The sequence below is a fragment of the Salmo trutta genome, chromosome 19, assembly GCF_901001165.1.
Source record: "Salmo trutta chromosome 19, fSalTru1.1, whole genome shotgun sequence".
NCBI classification, from domain to species: Eukaryota; Metazoa; Chordata; class Actinopteri; order Salmoniformes; family Salmonidae; genus Salmo; species Salmo trutta.
Window position 1 is genome coordinate 36,836,277 of NC_042975.1, and position 14,437 is coordinate 36,850,713.

Consider the following 14,437-nt stretch of genomic DNA (forward strand, 5'->3'; position numbering starts at 1 on the left):
GCACGCCACATTTAACTGTTACTTTTAGTTTTCTGCCTCATGTTAAAGTTATTTATACAACATGTTCAAACGTGGTTTTACAGATATCACTGAGAACCATTTTAGTAGGAAGTTTTGTATTTACATTAAGTGATGTCTTCCCGTGGGTTATAATGCCAAGGCAGTGTTTTACTAGTCATGTCACCCTGAAGTTTATTTCATCAATCAGTCTATATTTATGATCATAAGGGCCAAAGAAATTCCAGGCTACACAGTATGCAGCACATAAATCACTTGCCCCATGGACTGACCATTTTATTTATTACCTATTTATACACACTGCATTTATTAATATGTGTGGAATGTCTATGTGTTTCTATTACACATTGTGTAAATTCATTTTTTACAAGGCAGGTAAGAACTGAAGTCTTACCATTGTATTGAGTTATTCAAATTGTCAATTGGAAGTTTGCTGAAGTGTTTCTATGTGTGGTGTCAAAATATGTTAAGATGTTCTGTAAATTAAAGTTATTAAATTGTTACTACTTTGAGTTATTTGAGACAAATGAAACGAGTGAACATTTATTTTAGATACCATACAATATGGTATTTTAGATTATTATAAATATAACAATCATTCTTTAAACAAAACAACACTAAAAGTCACATTGTAGAGCTCAGTTTTTCATCTAAAGGCAAGACCACTGTGCCCTCAAACTACATGGGAGTCGTTTAGAAGTCATTATCGCTTGACTTTGGGAATCTCAGGTTTCAGTATACTCAAAGCGCTGGTAATACAATCAGGTAGTTATTACTTAGCCTTTTTCATAGCAGAATTTATTAAACGAGAAATAATGTGAACAGGCAATCTATCAAGGTACAGAGCAGCAGGTCTCTAGCCCAGGGGTTCTTAAGATTTCTAAACTCGAGACCCAAATGACAAATGTACTGTCCTCGAATGACCCAAATTGAGAAGAAATAGTGTGTGATTATAAATGTTGATTCATAACTTGCGACCCACCTCTTATGCTCGGGGCCCACTTTGGGTACCAAACCATAGTTTATTAAGAAACCCTGTTGCTAGTCAATTCAAGGTGTCGTATCAATTCCAATACTAGGAAATTACATCTGTTTTGTGACATGTTATGTCGCTAGACAGAGATATGGGTTAAATGAATTAGACAGATTTTCATACCCGCGATAGAAATAACGTCTATCTCCGCCGCGTGGGGCTGTAGTTTAGCTGGTCTAGTAAACAGGAGATCCGGAGTTCAAATCGCAGCAGTGCCTTTTCCTGCATTTCTTTTTACCCATTGGTGGAGAAGGTCAGAGGGGAGGGATCTCTGGTTTTCTCATCCAATGGGTTTAGAGAAGTAGGCAGGGCGAGAGTGGAGAGGATGCGAGGAATATGCGATTGAGATTTTCCAATGTCATCGAAAAAGGGCACTTTTTGAAAGAGTTAAAACGTACCAACTGTGTAAAGTTGAACTGGCAAACAACTCAAACATTTAGCCAGCTTGGTTAAAGTACCTGTCTAGTAAACAAGAGATCCGGAGTTCAAATCTCAGCAGTGCATTCTTAAATATTTTATTGTACCCATTGGTGGAGAAGGTCAGAGGACCTCTGGTTTTCTCATCCAATGGGTTTTGACAAGCAGGAGAGGTGAGAGGATGTGAGGATTACACAACTGAAATATTCCAATGTCATGGAGTTAAAACGTACCAACTGTGTAAAGCTGAACTGGCTAACAACTCAAACATTTAGCCAGCTTGTACATGTCACTGTCCCAGCATAAGTAACCTCTACAAGCAAACTCTGGTAACTCGCCGTGATCTGTCCTCTTTCTCTGATCATATTTTGAAGACAATTTACATTTGAAAACTCTGTTTCAAGGTACTATCTTTGTTGAAACCCTTTTTTCCTCTACTCCTCTTTTCAAATCATCTCTCTCTCCTCTTAGTGTCACTGGTCATTCTCTCTCTCTAGGCATCATTCCTGGGGCCATGTTGAACAACAGGCTGAGTTTACGGAGCTGTTCGTTGGATGAAAGAGACTCCTCCCACAGGCGCTGGTTGGTCTCTCTCAGAATCGTCACTTCCTCCATCAGGGCTACTTTATCCTCCCTTTCCTGACCGTCACAGAGAGAGAGGTCATGGGGTTATTTAAAAAGAGATGGTGAAGTGGTTGAAATTGATTTAATTATGAGAGATGGGGGTTGTGTATCTGAGGCGGAAGTGTCGCACCTTCTCCAGGTTGCTCTCCAAGTGTCTCAGCAGCGCTTCCAGGTGGTGAAGTCTAGACAGATCACTGGGCACTTCACTGTAGAGAAGCAAAACATCTTGTTAATAAAGAATAACTTCAACACAAACTTCATGAGGGAAAAAACAAATGTGCTGAAGCTGAATTAAAATGCATAACTCTATAAATGGCACACTCCAAACTTATCCATGTCTGTTTGAGAATGAATATCTTACAGGACTTAGGGTCATTAAGTCGGAGTACAGCTATTATGAGTGTGTGTCCAGTAAAGGGAATGGGACCAGAGAGAGAGAGAGAGAGAGAGAGAGAGAGAGAGTGTGTACTGTACCTTCTTAATGTGGGCGGGGCATTGTAGCCCTGAGGAGGGTAGTGATTAGGTGGGCAAGCAGCAGGTCCACCCTCTGATCCATGCTTCTTGGACTTGTTGGGAGGAATGGGCTCCACTGTCCTCTTTGCTACAAGCATTAAAAAATTAACACAACATACAATGACATCACAAAAAATCATTGCATATTATAATTCGGTCTAAAATGCCATGCTCCTCACAAACATTCATAGGCAAACTCAGGCACATAGACGTGCTTCTTGCACACACAGTCTCCTACCTTCATTGGCCTTGGCAGCGTTGACAAGTTTGCTCCACTCCAGGCTCCAGGCAGGGTCCAGTAAGGGGATGTGTCCAGGGTCCCAGCCCTCAGTCAGGGACAGCTCAGAGGCAGACAGGTCCTCTAGCCCCTCCAACTCTGTGCAGTCAGAGACTGGGGAACATGCCAGACTGGAGTCCAGGGGACCACTGCCGAGGCTGATCTCTGTAGAGAGGCTATGACGGCAGGACTAGGGGACAGAGCTGTGGTCAGTTAAATGAGTATATGAACATACTCTGTAACTTTAAGGTTAGTACTCATATTGAATATGAGTACGTTAGAATATTCAACATCTGTGTGTCACAGGTCTGACAATGAGCCTCTATTTTCTTGCGCACCCTACCTTGCTTTGAGAAAAAAACGGCTAATTGAATGATTGATCCTGTAATTTCATTGGCTGACTGAGGGTACAGACTCCAAAAAGCAAGAGCCACTAAAGGTTTTGTACCATCATCAGCACAGCTCATAAATGAAAATAGATTTTTGTGACTTACATTTATCTTGTATATATATAATTATACACATACACGGTGCGTTCGGAAAGTATTCAGACACCTTGACTTTTTCCACAATTTGTTACGTTACAGCCTTATTCTAAAATGTATTAAATTACATTTTTCCTCATCAATCTATACACAATACCAATATAATGACAAAGTGAAAACTGTTTTTTATACATTTTTGCAAATTTATTCAAATAAAAAGAAGAAATACCTTATTTACATAAGTATTCAGACCCTTTGCTATGTGACTCGAAATTGAGCTCAGGTGCATCCTGTTTCTATTGATCATCCTTGAGATGTTTCTACAACTTGATTGGAGTCCACCTGTGTTAAATTCAATTGATTTCACATGATTTGGAAAGGCACACACCTGTCTATATAAGGTTCCACAGTTGACAGTGCATGTCAGAGCAAAAACCAAGCATTGTCCGTAGAGCTCAGAGACATGATTGTGCCAAGCTTGTAGCGTCATACCAAAGAAGACTTGAGGCAGTAATCACTGCAAAGGCGCTTCAACAAAGTACTGAGTAAAGTGTCTGAAAACGTACGTAAATGTGATATTTAAGTATTTTATTTTTAATGAATTGGCAAACATTTCTAAACCTGTTTTTGCTTTGTCATTAGGGGGTATTGTGTGTAGATTGATGAGGGGGGAAAAACTATTGAAATCAATTTTAGAATAAGGCTGTAACGTAACAAAATGTGGAAAAAGTCAAGGGGTCTGAATACTTTCCGAAGGCGTGTGTGTGTGTATATATACTGCTCAAAAAAATAAAGGGAACACTTAAACAACACAATGTAACTCCAAGTCAATCACACTTCTGTGAAATCAAACTGTCCACTTAGGAAGCAACACTGATTGACAATAAATTTCACATGCTGTTGTGCAAATGGAATAGACAACAGGTGGAAATTATAGGCAATTAGCAAGACACCCCCAATAAAGGAGTGGTTCTGCAGGTGGGGACCACAGACCACTTCTCAGTTCCTATACTTCCTGGCTGATGTTTTGGTCACTTTTGAATGCTGGCGGTGCTTTCACTCTGCACTCAGGTAGTGCAGCTCATCCAGGATGGCACATCAATGCGAGCTGTGGCAAGAAGGTTTGCTGTGTCTGTCAGCGTAGTGTCCAGAGCATGGAGGCGCTACCAAGAGACAGGACAGTACATCAGGTGACGTGGAGGAGGCCGTAGGAGGGCAACAACCCAGCAGCAGGACCGCTACCTCCGCCTTTGTGCAAGGAGGAGCAGGAGGAGCACTGCCAGAGCCCTGCAAAATGACCTCCAGCAGGCCACAAATGTGCATGTGTCTGCTCAAACGGTCAGAAACAGACTCCATGAGGGTGGTATGAGGGCCCGACGTCCACAGGTGGGGGTTGTGCTTACAGCCCAACACCGTGCAGGACGTTTGGCATTTGCCAGAGAACACCAAGATTGGCAAATTCGCCACTGGCGCCCTGTGCTCTTCACAGATGAAAGCAGGTTCACACTGAGCACATGTGACAGACGTGACAGTCTGGAGACGCCGTGGAGAACGTTCTGCTGCCTGCAACATCCTCCAGCATGACCGGTTTGGCGGTGGGTCAGTCATGGTGTGGGGTGGCATTTCTTTGGGGGGCCGCACAGCCCTCCATGTGCTCGCCAGAGATAGCCTGACTGCCATTAGGTACCGAGATGAGATCATCAGACCCCTTGTGAGACCATATGCTGGTGCGGTTGGCCCTGGGTTCCTCCTAATGCAAGACAATGCTAGACCTCATGTGGCTGGAGTGTGTCAGCAGTTCCTGCAAGAGGAAGGCATTGATCCTATGGACTGGCCCACCCGTTCCCCAGACCTGAATCCAATTTAGCACATCTGAGACATCATGTCTCGCTACATCCACCAACGTCACGTTGCACCACAGACTGTCCAGGAGTTGGCGGATGCTTTAGTCAAGGTCTGGGAGGAGATCCCTCAGGAGACCATCCGCCACCTCATCAGGAGCATGCCCAGGCGTTATAGGGAGGTCATACAGGCACGTGGAGGCCACACACACTACTGAGCCTCATTTTGACTTGTTTTAAGGACATTACATCAAAGTTGGATCAGCCTGTAGTGTGGTTTTCCACTTTAATTTTGAGTGTGACTCCAAATCCAGACCTCCATGGGTTGATAAATTGGATTTCCATTGATTATTTTTGTGTGATTTTGTTGTCAGCACATTCAACTATGTAAAGAAAAAAGTATTTAATAAGATTATTTCATTCATTCAGATCTAGGATGTGTTATTTTAGTGTTCCCTTTATTTTTTTGAGCAGTGTACTTTGTAAGCATTTGTATGTGAATGTTGCTGTTAATATGTTTACTATACAGTATATCTTTATCTTTTCCAACTTGCCACAACTGAAGTTCCTTCTGGAAAAATAAAGTAATTTCTATTTCTTTAAATACTGTCTCATTTTTTGTTTGAGGTGCATCCACCAGGGAAGGTGCAGGTAAGAGGGGGACTTGTCATGTGGCTGGTTGTTCGTTTTTACTGTCTGACTACGTTGAGAAAATATATTTGATTATTCTTGATTTGAATATGAATTCATGTTTAGGTAGTTCTCCCTCGACCCTGCACCAGTCCAGAACCTGTTTTTGTTTGTATATTTCATTGTGTGGTGCTTGTCCTTTAACTAGGTTTTAAAGAGAAGTCTGTGGTTTTGACTAATGGTGGAGGAGAAAATAAAACCTGTTGACATCTTTATTGGAGGCAGAGCTCCCAATGCTCTTGTTTAACTAAACCTGTGGTGTAGAATTGGCTACATTTATTTTGCTATCGCTTCACTTGTGCATCTATGATGTTTCTAGATGGCTGCCTTTACACAGGCAGCCCAATTCTGATCTTTTTCACTAATTGGTCTTTTGACCAATCAGGTCAGCTCTGAATTTTTTTGGGCTGTGAAAAGATCTGACGTGATTGGTCAAAAGACCAATTAGTGGAAGAAATATCAGAATTGGACAGCCTGTGTAAACGTAGCCGATGTGTGCCTAACTCACTGCATCCCTCCCTGAGTCCTCTGTGTCCAGTATGATGAGCCTCCTCAGTTCCTCCTCTAGGTTAGTTGTCTTGTGGGTCTGTCGTGGAGAGGGCGGGCCACGCAGAGAGGCCAGGACACGCGGCTGACCAAACACGTTCTGGGACGTCATGTCCACCTGTCTGATTACAGAGTGGTACCATACAGTTACTCAGTAATCACTCTCAACACACTGCAAATCCTGTCTGGATCAACTCAATAGAAATACTCCTGTCAACTCAGATCTCAAAGACCCTTTTCTCTAAATATTACAGAACTATAATTATTCTAAATCAATGAATTACACATTAAGGAAGTACTTGGTACAGGCACTATACAACAACTGCATTAATATAGAATAACTCTCTCCTCATGCTCAAACTTACACAAACACTCACCTCTTGATTCTGTTACTGTGAGGGCTGTTAGTCTTGATGGTGTTGTCTGTATTGGTGTTGTCCTTGTGCTGCCAGGTTGTGAGTCTCCTATAGATTGGAGTGGGACTGAGGCTTGGCTGGTAGACAGGCTTTTGACTGAGACTTGGCTGGTGCTGCTGCTTGATGACCTGCTGCTGGTTTGGTCTGGGTTGCTGGCTCTGGTGCTGGACAGGGTGGTTGGAATCCGAGGGGCTGGATGTAATAGTGGCTCTAAGCATGCGAGGTTTGTCCACTGTGGTAGTGTTATATCCCCGAGGGCTGCTGTAGACACTGAAGACAAAACAAACACACACGTACCATATCCACGGGTACAGCACAGACACACACAGCAGCACATACAAAAACACACCACAAACAAACACACAGCAGACACACACACACCAAATAAATGCACACACAGTGCAGATGTGCAAACTCACACATGGCATGCATAGACATTTTCTAATCAAATTTCAACAGCATTGAGACTTACCCAAGCATTAATCCAATAATTTATTTCTGCACGATGCCCCACCCAGTGTGTTTTTATAAGTTATGTGTCACATGGTGATGGTGGAGGGGAGGGTGTGTCTCACATTTCCCCTAATCCTCCCCTCCCTGGGACCCTGCGGCTCTCAGCTGACCCGGAATCCGCACACATATAAATCTATACATATAAATCTATAAATCTCTGTCTCACTACGCCTGTCTCCCACCGATGTGTCCCTTTCCTCACTCCCTCCCTTCCCATCTCTCACTCCCCATGTCTCACCCACCAGGGTGTCCCACCCTCACTCCCCCGTCTGTTACTCACCAGGGTCTGAAGACAGGCAGTGCTCTGTGGGGCAAGGGCAGGGGCAGGGTATGGGCGTGGTAGCCCTGGCACTGGTTGGTCCCCACTCTGCTCCCAGTGCTGGGTCTCTGTGGAGGGGGGCTGTATGTGCCCCAGCCATGCAGGGACCTCTGGGGGGCCCTGGGACAGGCATAATGGGACTTGGCCTCCTGAAGTTGTTGAGTGTCATTTTGGGAGTACAGATTAGATGTGTCAAAGTCTCTGCCACTGAAGAGGATGTCCAGCCCAATCCCCTGGTGAACCCCCCTCTCACCAAACCAGCCCTTGTGGGTAGGGCTATAGGAGGCCATCATGGAGAGAGAGTCACTGCTGGGTGGGGGTGGGGGTAGTACAGCACCTCCAACTGAGAAAGAGTGAGTGTTTGACAGAGGTAATGGTTGGTATGTTCCACAGCACCTATGGGGGAATGTACGACCAGACTGGGTTGAAAGTGTAAAACAGAGTGAGGGAAAGAGAAATACATAAGCAAAAGTCAACGGTAAAATGTAAAACCTGCATGTACATTATAACCGGTAACAATGTGTGTGTGTGCCAGTACGAAGCACCCTTGTTCAGCCCTGACCTTGTACTGTCTTTAGGAGTCTCATATAGCCGTCTCATTTGCTATATGAGAGGAGGGGCTGTCCAGAGCCACCCTAGAAAAGGCACGGCTATATGCTCTGGGCCTGAGGAATAAAGGGCTGATTGTTCATGTGAGTGTAGTCAGTGCTCCCTTTGTTCACACCAAGCTGCATTGTACTGCACTTGGATTCACAGCTCTGGATTGCACTGAATAGCACAGATTGAACAAATCAATGTTTAAGGAATTTGTTCATACAATGTCACCAATTGCTTTTTTCTGCAAAACATTGTATTTTGCATTATTATCACACTTTTTACCACAAAGCATGTATCAACCAAATCAATGACCATTCTTCTGGTCATTTTTAGAGAACAGGTTGTAAAACTTATTGTTGCAAAAGTGTATTGACTAACCCCCACAGGTTAGTGCCCACAGGCCTGATGGCAGCACATAACAAATAGCAGGTGGTCAAGACTATCAGCAAAATTCCCCAAAGCATCCCTCAATCATGACCACTCACAAAACAGCAGAATAGCTTTTGTGAAGTACATAGACTATGTAATCAGTCCCTTTCGTCAAGTACATAGACTATGTGATCTGTCCCTTTCGTCAAGTACATAGACTATGTGATCTGTCCTTATTGTCAAGTACATAGACTATGTGATCTGTCCCTATTGTCAAGTACATAGACTATGTGATCTGTCCCTATTGTCAAGTACATAGACTATGTGATCTGTCCCTATTGTCAAGTACATAAACTATGTAATCAATCACCACTGATGATCTGCGGTTGAATGCAAGGCAACAAAATACAACAGACAATTTGTCAGCCCTCACCTGCACATGCTAAAATACATTCCAAAGAAATCAGGGTATAACTTGTAGAGGAAAAACGGAATACTTACCTCTCCCCAGTGTCAATGAGCCAGTTCACATATCCTCAATGGGCTCACAGTGCTCTGTGTGTGTGTGTGTGTTTGTGTGAGAGTGTGTGTGAGTGTGTGTGTGTGTGTGTGTGTGTGTGTGTGTGTGTGTGTGTGTGTGTGTGTGTGTGTGTGTGTGTGTGTGTGTGTGTGTGTGTGTGTGTGTGTGTGAGTGAGTGTGTGTGTGCGTGAGTGAGCGCGTGTCACACAAGCTCCTATAGAATTTCATTTTTGGACATTTCATGACATGTTATTTTGGCTCTAAATATTTGCTGAGTAAACCATGTATTCATTCCCGAGTGGGCTCCCGAGTGGTGCAGCGGTCTAAGGCACTGCATCTCAGTGCTAGAGGCGTCACTACAGACCTTGGTTCAATCCCGGGCTATATCACAACCGGCCGTAATCGGGAGTCCCATAGGACAGCGCACAATTGGTCCAGTGTCGTCCGGGTTAGAGGAGGGTTTGGCTGGGGTAGGCCGTCATTGTAAAATAAAAAAAATATTTCAAATTCATATAGTAGCATCAAATTCTTTGAAGTCCATTTATTTAAAAACAAGATTGTTGGCGCAGAGCTATTAAACAGATCTGTCTGTTGTTTTAATTTGCAATGTCCATTCATTTTCTTCCTCTCTTCCAATCCAGTTTACTTCACTAATCCACAAAACCTATCCATTGTCTATGCTATCAAACCCACAACAATAGCGTTCCAATTACATTCTTTGTCGCAATGATTCTGTATGACCATCATGACGCGATAAAATGTATCAATTCATGAAAAGGAACGTGGATAAAGCATCATTTTGTATGGGAAAGCATGTGACTAGTCGCTTAGGATATGCGTAGGAGAGCTCAAATTACAGTAAATATGGGATGCAGAGGAGGCTGGTGGGAATGCGCTATAGGAGGACGGGCTGATTGTAATGGCTGGAATGGAATAAATGGCAAGGATTCAAACATCTAGAAACCCCATTCCAGCATTAGAATGAGCCCGTCCTCCTATAGCTCCTCCCACTAGCCTCCTCTGATGGGATCAATTAAAATAATTATACCAGACTGGAAGACCTTTATATCACAACTGAAACAAACCATACAGGTAAAAAGTTGAAAGCTTAAAGCTAGAGTCCTTAGTTGAAACAATAACAAAGCGGTCACCCAACCTCTATTTTGGTAAAAAGCTATGGGATGGGCCTGGAGAAATGTGACCACTCTCAAATTCATAGACAGAGCTATGGATACGGACTGACCATTCATGATATGAAAATGATAGTTTTAACAATGTTTTGAGGCTATAAAGTGTTTGTTTACAGTTACATTGTTTACAGAGTAAAACAAGCTTACATTTTGGGTTCTGATGGGGTATGACAGTTTGACTATGCTTATGAGGCATTTATAAGTGATATTCTTCAAGAATCAGTGGGTAAATATACTGAACAAAAATGTAAATGCAACATGCAATGATTTTACTAAGTTACAGTTCATATAAGGAAATTAGTCAATTGACATAAATTCATTAGGCCCTAAGCTATGGATTTCACATGACTGGGCAGGGGTGCAGCCATGGGTGGGCCTGGGAGGGCATAGACCTACTCACTTGGGAGCCAGGCCCAGCCATTCAGAATGAGTTTTCCCTACAAAAGGGCTTTATTACAGACAGAAATACTCCTCAGCTTCACCAGCTGTCCGGGTGGCGGGTCTCATACGATTCCGCAGGTGAATAAGCCAGATTTGGAGGTCCTGGGCTAGTGTGGTTACACATGGTCTGCGTTTGTGAGGACGGTTGGATGTACTGCAAAATTCTCTAAAACGACATTGGAGGCGGCTTATGGTAGAGAAATTAACATTCAATTCTCTGGCAACATCTCTGATGGACATTCCTACAGTCAGCATGCCAATTGCACGCTCCCTCAAAACTTGATACATCTGTGTCATTGTGTTGTGTGACAAAACTGCACATTTTAGAGTGGTCTTTTATTGTCCCCATCACAAAGTGCACCTGTGTAATGATCATGCTGTTTAATCAGCTTCTTGATATGTGGCACCTGTCAGGTGGATGGATTATCTTGGAAAAGGAGAATGTTCACTAACAGAGATGTAAACAAATGAATGCAAAAACTTTTAGTGAACTAAGGTTTTTTTGCGTCTGAAATATTTCTAGGATCTTAAATGCAACACTTTACATGTTGCATTTATATTTTTGTTCAGTATGTCATTCATTTATAAGTCCAAAAATGGATGTAGCAACTAAGGATTGTATATTTAAATATATTTGAGGACATATTTCCGATTTTGTTTTAAACCATCCATTCCATTTGAATTCTAAAGGAGAAAGAGCAGCGAGTCAGGAAATCTCAGTACTATTTTGTAGGTTAATCTAAAGATGAGGAGCAAGAAGCTCCACTGTACTTGGATGCATCTCCAAGTACACCTGTGCCCCTAACTACCTACATTGCCTCACAACTTTCTCTGGGTGAGGTGGCACAGTGGTGGGATTTTTGTGGGGACACACCCTGCTCAGGCAGTGGTGTAAAGTATTTAAGTAAAAATACTTTAAAGTACTATTTAAGTTGTCTTGGGGGGGTATCTGTACTTTACTATTTATATTTCTGACAACTTTTACTTCACTACATTCCTAAAGAAAATAATGTACTTTTTACATACATTTTCCCTGACACCCAAAAGTACTCGTTACATTTTGAATGCTTAGCAGGACAGGAAAATGGTCCAATTCACACACTGATCAAAAGAACATCCCTGGTCATCCCTACTGCCTCTGATCTGGCAGACTCACTAAACACATGCTTGGTTTGTAAATGGTGTCTGAGAGTTGGAGGGTGCCCCTGGCTATCCATAAATGAAATGGTGCCATATGATTTGCTTAATATAAGGAATTTGAAATTATTTACACTTTTACTTTTGATATTTTAGCAATTATACTTACTTTTAAAACCAAATACTTTTAGACTTTTACTCAAGTAGTATTTTACTGGGTGACTCACTTTTACTTGAGTCATTTTAAATAAAGTTCTGTACATTTACTCAAGTATGACAATTGGGTACTTTTTCCACCACTGCTCAGACATAAAGTGAGTCACCTGCTGAGACTATGGGTAGGGCCAGCCGTGCTTCTTTCACATGCATTGCTTGCTGTTTGGGGTTTTAGGCTGGGTTTCTGTACAGCACTTTGAGATTTCAGCTGATATACGAAGGGCTATATAAATACATTTGATGTACCGGGTAGAGCACCTGGTGTTTGTGCCGACCCAGCGTATTCTGGTGGGGGCCTGCAGTGATCTGTCTCTGTGTGTCTTCACTGACACCCCCCAGGAGATGACCGTGATTCACCGCGCCACCTGCCCTGCTTATGGAGTCTGCATGCACTTCTGCCCCGAGACCAACGAGCTGCTGACCAGAAGCATGGGCCTCATTGCCTTCTGGGGCTTCTGGACGTCCCCTCAGACCCCCCTGGGGCTGGTGAGAGTGCTGGACTGAAACGGCTGCTCCCTGCATAAGGATACCCAGGTGGGGCCCTAGTGACATAGCGCCAGACCTCCATCTACGACCTGTGCAACCGCCACGTCAAGAGCATTGAGCTCACGGGCCAGCGTGAGCTGCTACAGTTCAGCGGCTGCAGTAGGGCTATGCTGCACTGTACCATAAAAGACTGACTGCAGCAGGGCTATGCTGCACTATACCATAAAAGACTGACTGCAGCAGGGCTATGCTGCACTATACCATAAAAGACTGACTGCAGCAGGGCTATGCTGCACTATACCATGCAGCAGGGCTATGCTGCGCTGTACCATAAAAGACTGACTGCAGCAGGGCTATGCTGCACTGTACCATAAAAGACTGACTGCAGCAGGGCTATGCTGCACTGTACCATAAAAGACTGACTGCAGCAGGGCTATGCTGCGCTGTACCATAAAAGACTGACTGCAGCAGGGCTATGCTGCGCTGTACCATAAAAGACTGACTGCAGCAGGGCTATGCTGCGCTGTACCATAAAAGACTGACTGCAGCAGGGCTATGCTGCGCTGTATCAACAGGCTGGCTGCAACGCTACCACTACACAGGTAAAGCCACAGGCTACGTGTAGACATGGAGCCGGGACATAGGCAGCCTGCTAAAGAAGTTTTGAGGCCCATGCCCAGCCAATGAGCCAATGGCCCTGGGAGGAAAGTGGAGATCTGGGACTGCTGTGACAACATGCTGAGTGAAATTAGGCTGGGCTTGGCCAGGTGTTTTGCTAAAGCGCGGGCGACATCCTGTCCGGCTTCAGCGGCAGCAACGCCCTCATCTCTTACCAAAGTTAACTAGCATTATTTTTCATTTAGCACCAGTTACAAACAACAATATTGTTGTACAGCAACCTCTTCAGTATGCCTTTGTCATAGCAGCTGACTGAAACTGGTGTGAGTCTGACAAATAACACAGGACAGAAATTACCGCAAGACAAGAGTTGGTCCACATTTTAATGGCCTGGTCTAAGAAACTAATATCACAGTTGTTCAACTCAGTTCCAGGACATCTTAATCTGCCAATGTGATGAACTGCTACTCACATAATATTACTAAATCCATCAACACACTTATAGTTGTACAGTTGGCCTTTGCCTTCATATCTTAGTTGTACTGTATAGCAAAGGTGGGGGGGATCATAACAGTCTCATCAATAGAAAAGTATTTGTGCAGTGGCACTTTGTGCAAGTGAAGAACTCCTTGCCGGATTATATTTGGGATATTTAAGATTCACAAATCCTGTCATTGTTTCAGCCTGCAGGATACCCCACTAGGCTCAATCCCTGGAAGCATGTTGTTTGGGTCCTATATTGCCCTCTAAAGTCACACATTATTATAGGATAACTAGACTGTTTCTCTCTCAAAGAAGGGGATAAATGTGTGGTGCAAAACAAAGGAGTTGATTGCCGACTTCAGGAAGCAGGGATCACGCCCCAATCCATGTCAACGACACTGCAGTGGAGTCAGCAGCTTCAGGTTCCTCTGCATCTACATCATAGAGAACCTCACAGTGACAGACAACACCACAGCCCTGGTCAAGAAGGCGCAACTGCGTCTACTTTCTCAGGTGGCTGAAGAAAATCGGCACGCTCCCCCGGGTCCTCTCCTAATTCTACCGCAGCAACATCGACAGCGTCCTGACTGGCTGCATCCCGGCTTGGTACAGAAACTGCTCCATTCACGACCGCAAGGCCCTTCAGATGGGGGGGGTGAAGACGGCCCAGTACATCACTGGAACCGTG

General features: G+C 43.8%; 1 protein-coding gene across 3 annotated transcripts; it reads right to left on the reverse strand.

Annotated features, from left to right (window-relative positions):
• Positions 1-794: 794 nt before the first annotated feature.
• On the reverse strand, positions 795-9,222 carry LOC115154506 (signal-induced proliferation-associated 1-like protein 3). Of its 3 annotated transcripts, none has more exons than XM_029700782.1 (8): positions 9,160-9,222; positions 7,654-8,088; positions 6,822-7,130; positions 6,407-6,566; positions 2,844-3,072; positions 2,567-2,693; positions 2,223-2,298; positions 795-2,107 (listed from the first exon to the last, which is right to left on the reverse strand). In XM_029700782.1, the coding sequence occupies exons 2-8, from the start codon at positions 7,983-7,985 to the stop codon at positions 1,949-1,951; spliced, it is 1,392 nt and encodes a 463-aa protein (XP_029556642.1). In that variant the 5' UTR covers positions 7,986-8,088; positions 9,160-9,222; the 3' UTR covers positions 795-1,948. The 3 variants fall into 3 exon arrangements, with proteins under 3 accessions (XP_029556642.1, XP_029556641.1, XP_029556643.1); XM_029700781.1 differs by having other exon boundaries at positions 7,654-8,111; positions 9,160-9,189; XM_029700783.1 differs by lacking the exons at positions 7,654-8,088; positions 9,160-9,222 and adding an exon at positions 7,333-7,581.
• Positions 9,223-14,437: the final 5,215 nt, after the last annotated feature.

Coding starts and splice junctions, on each gene's coding strand:
- LOC115154506 (XM_029700782.1), bottom strand. CDS start 7,985: ATGATGGCCTCCTATAGCCCTACCCACAAGGGCTGGTTTGGTGAGAGG. Junction 7,131..7,653: donor CTGCCTGTCTTCAGACCCTG/GTGAGTAACAGA, acceptor TTTTGTCTTCAG/TGTCTACAGCAGCCCTCGGG. Junction 2,694..2,843: donor CGCTGCCAAGGCCAATGAAG/GTAGGAGACTGT, acceptor TAATGCTTGTAG/CAAAGAGGACAGTGGAGCCC.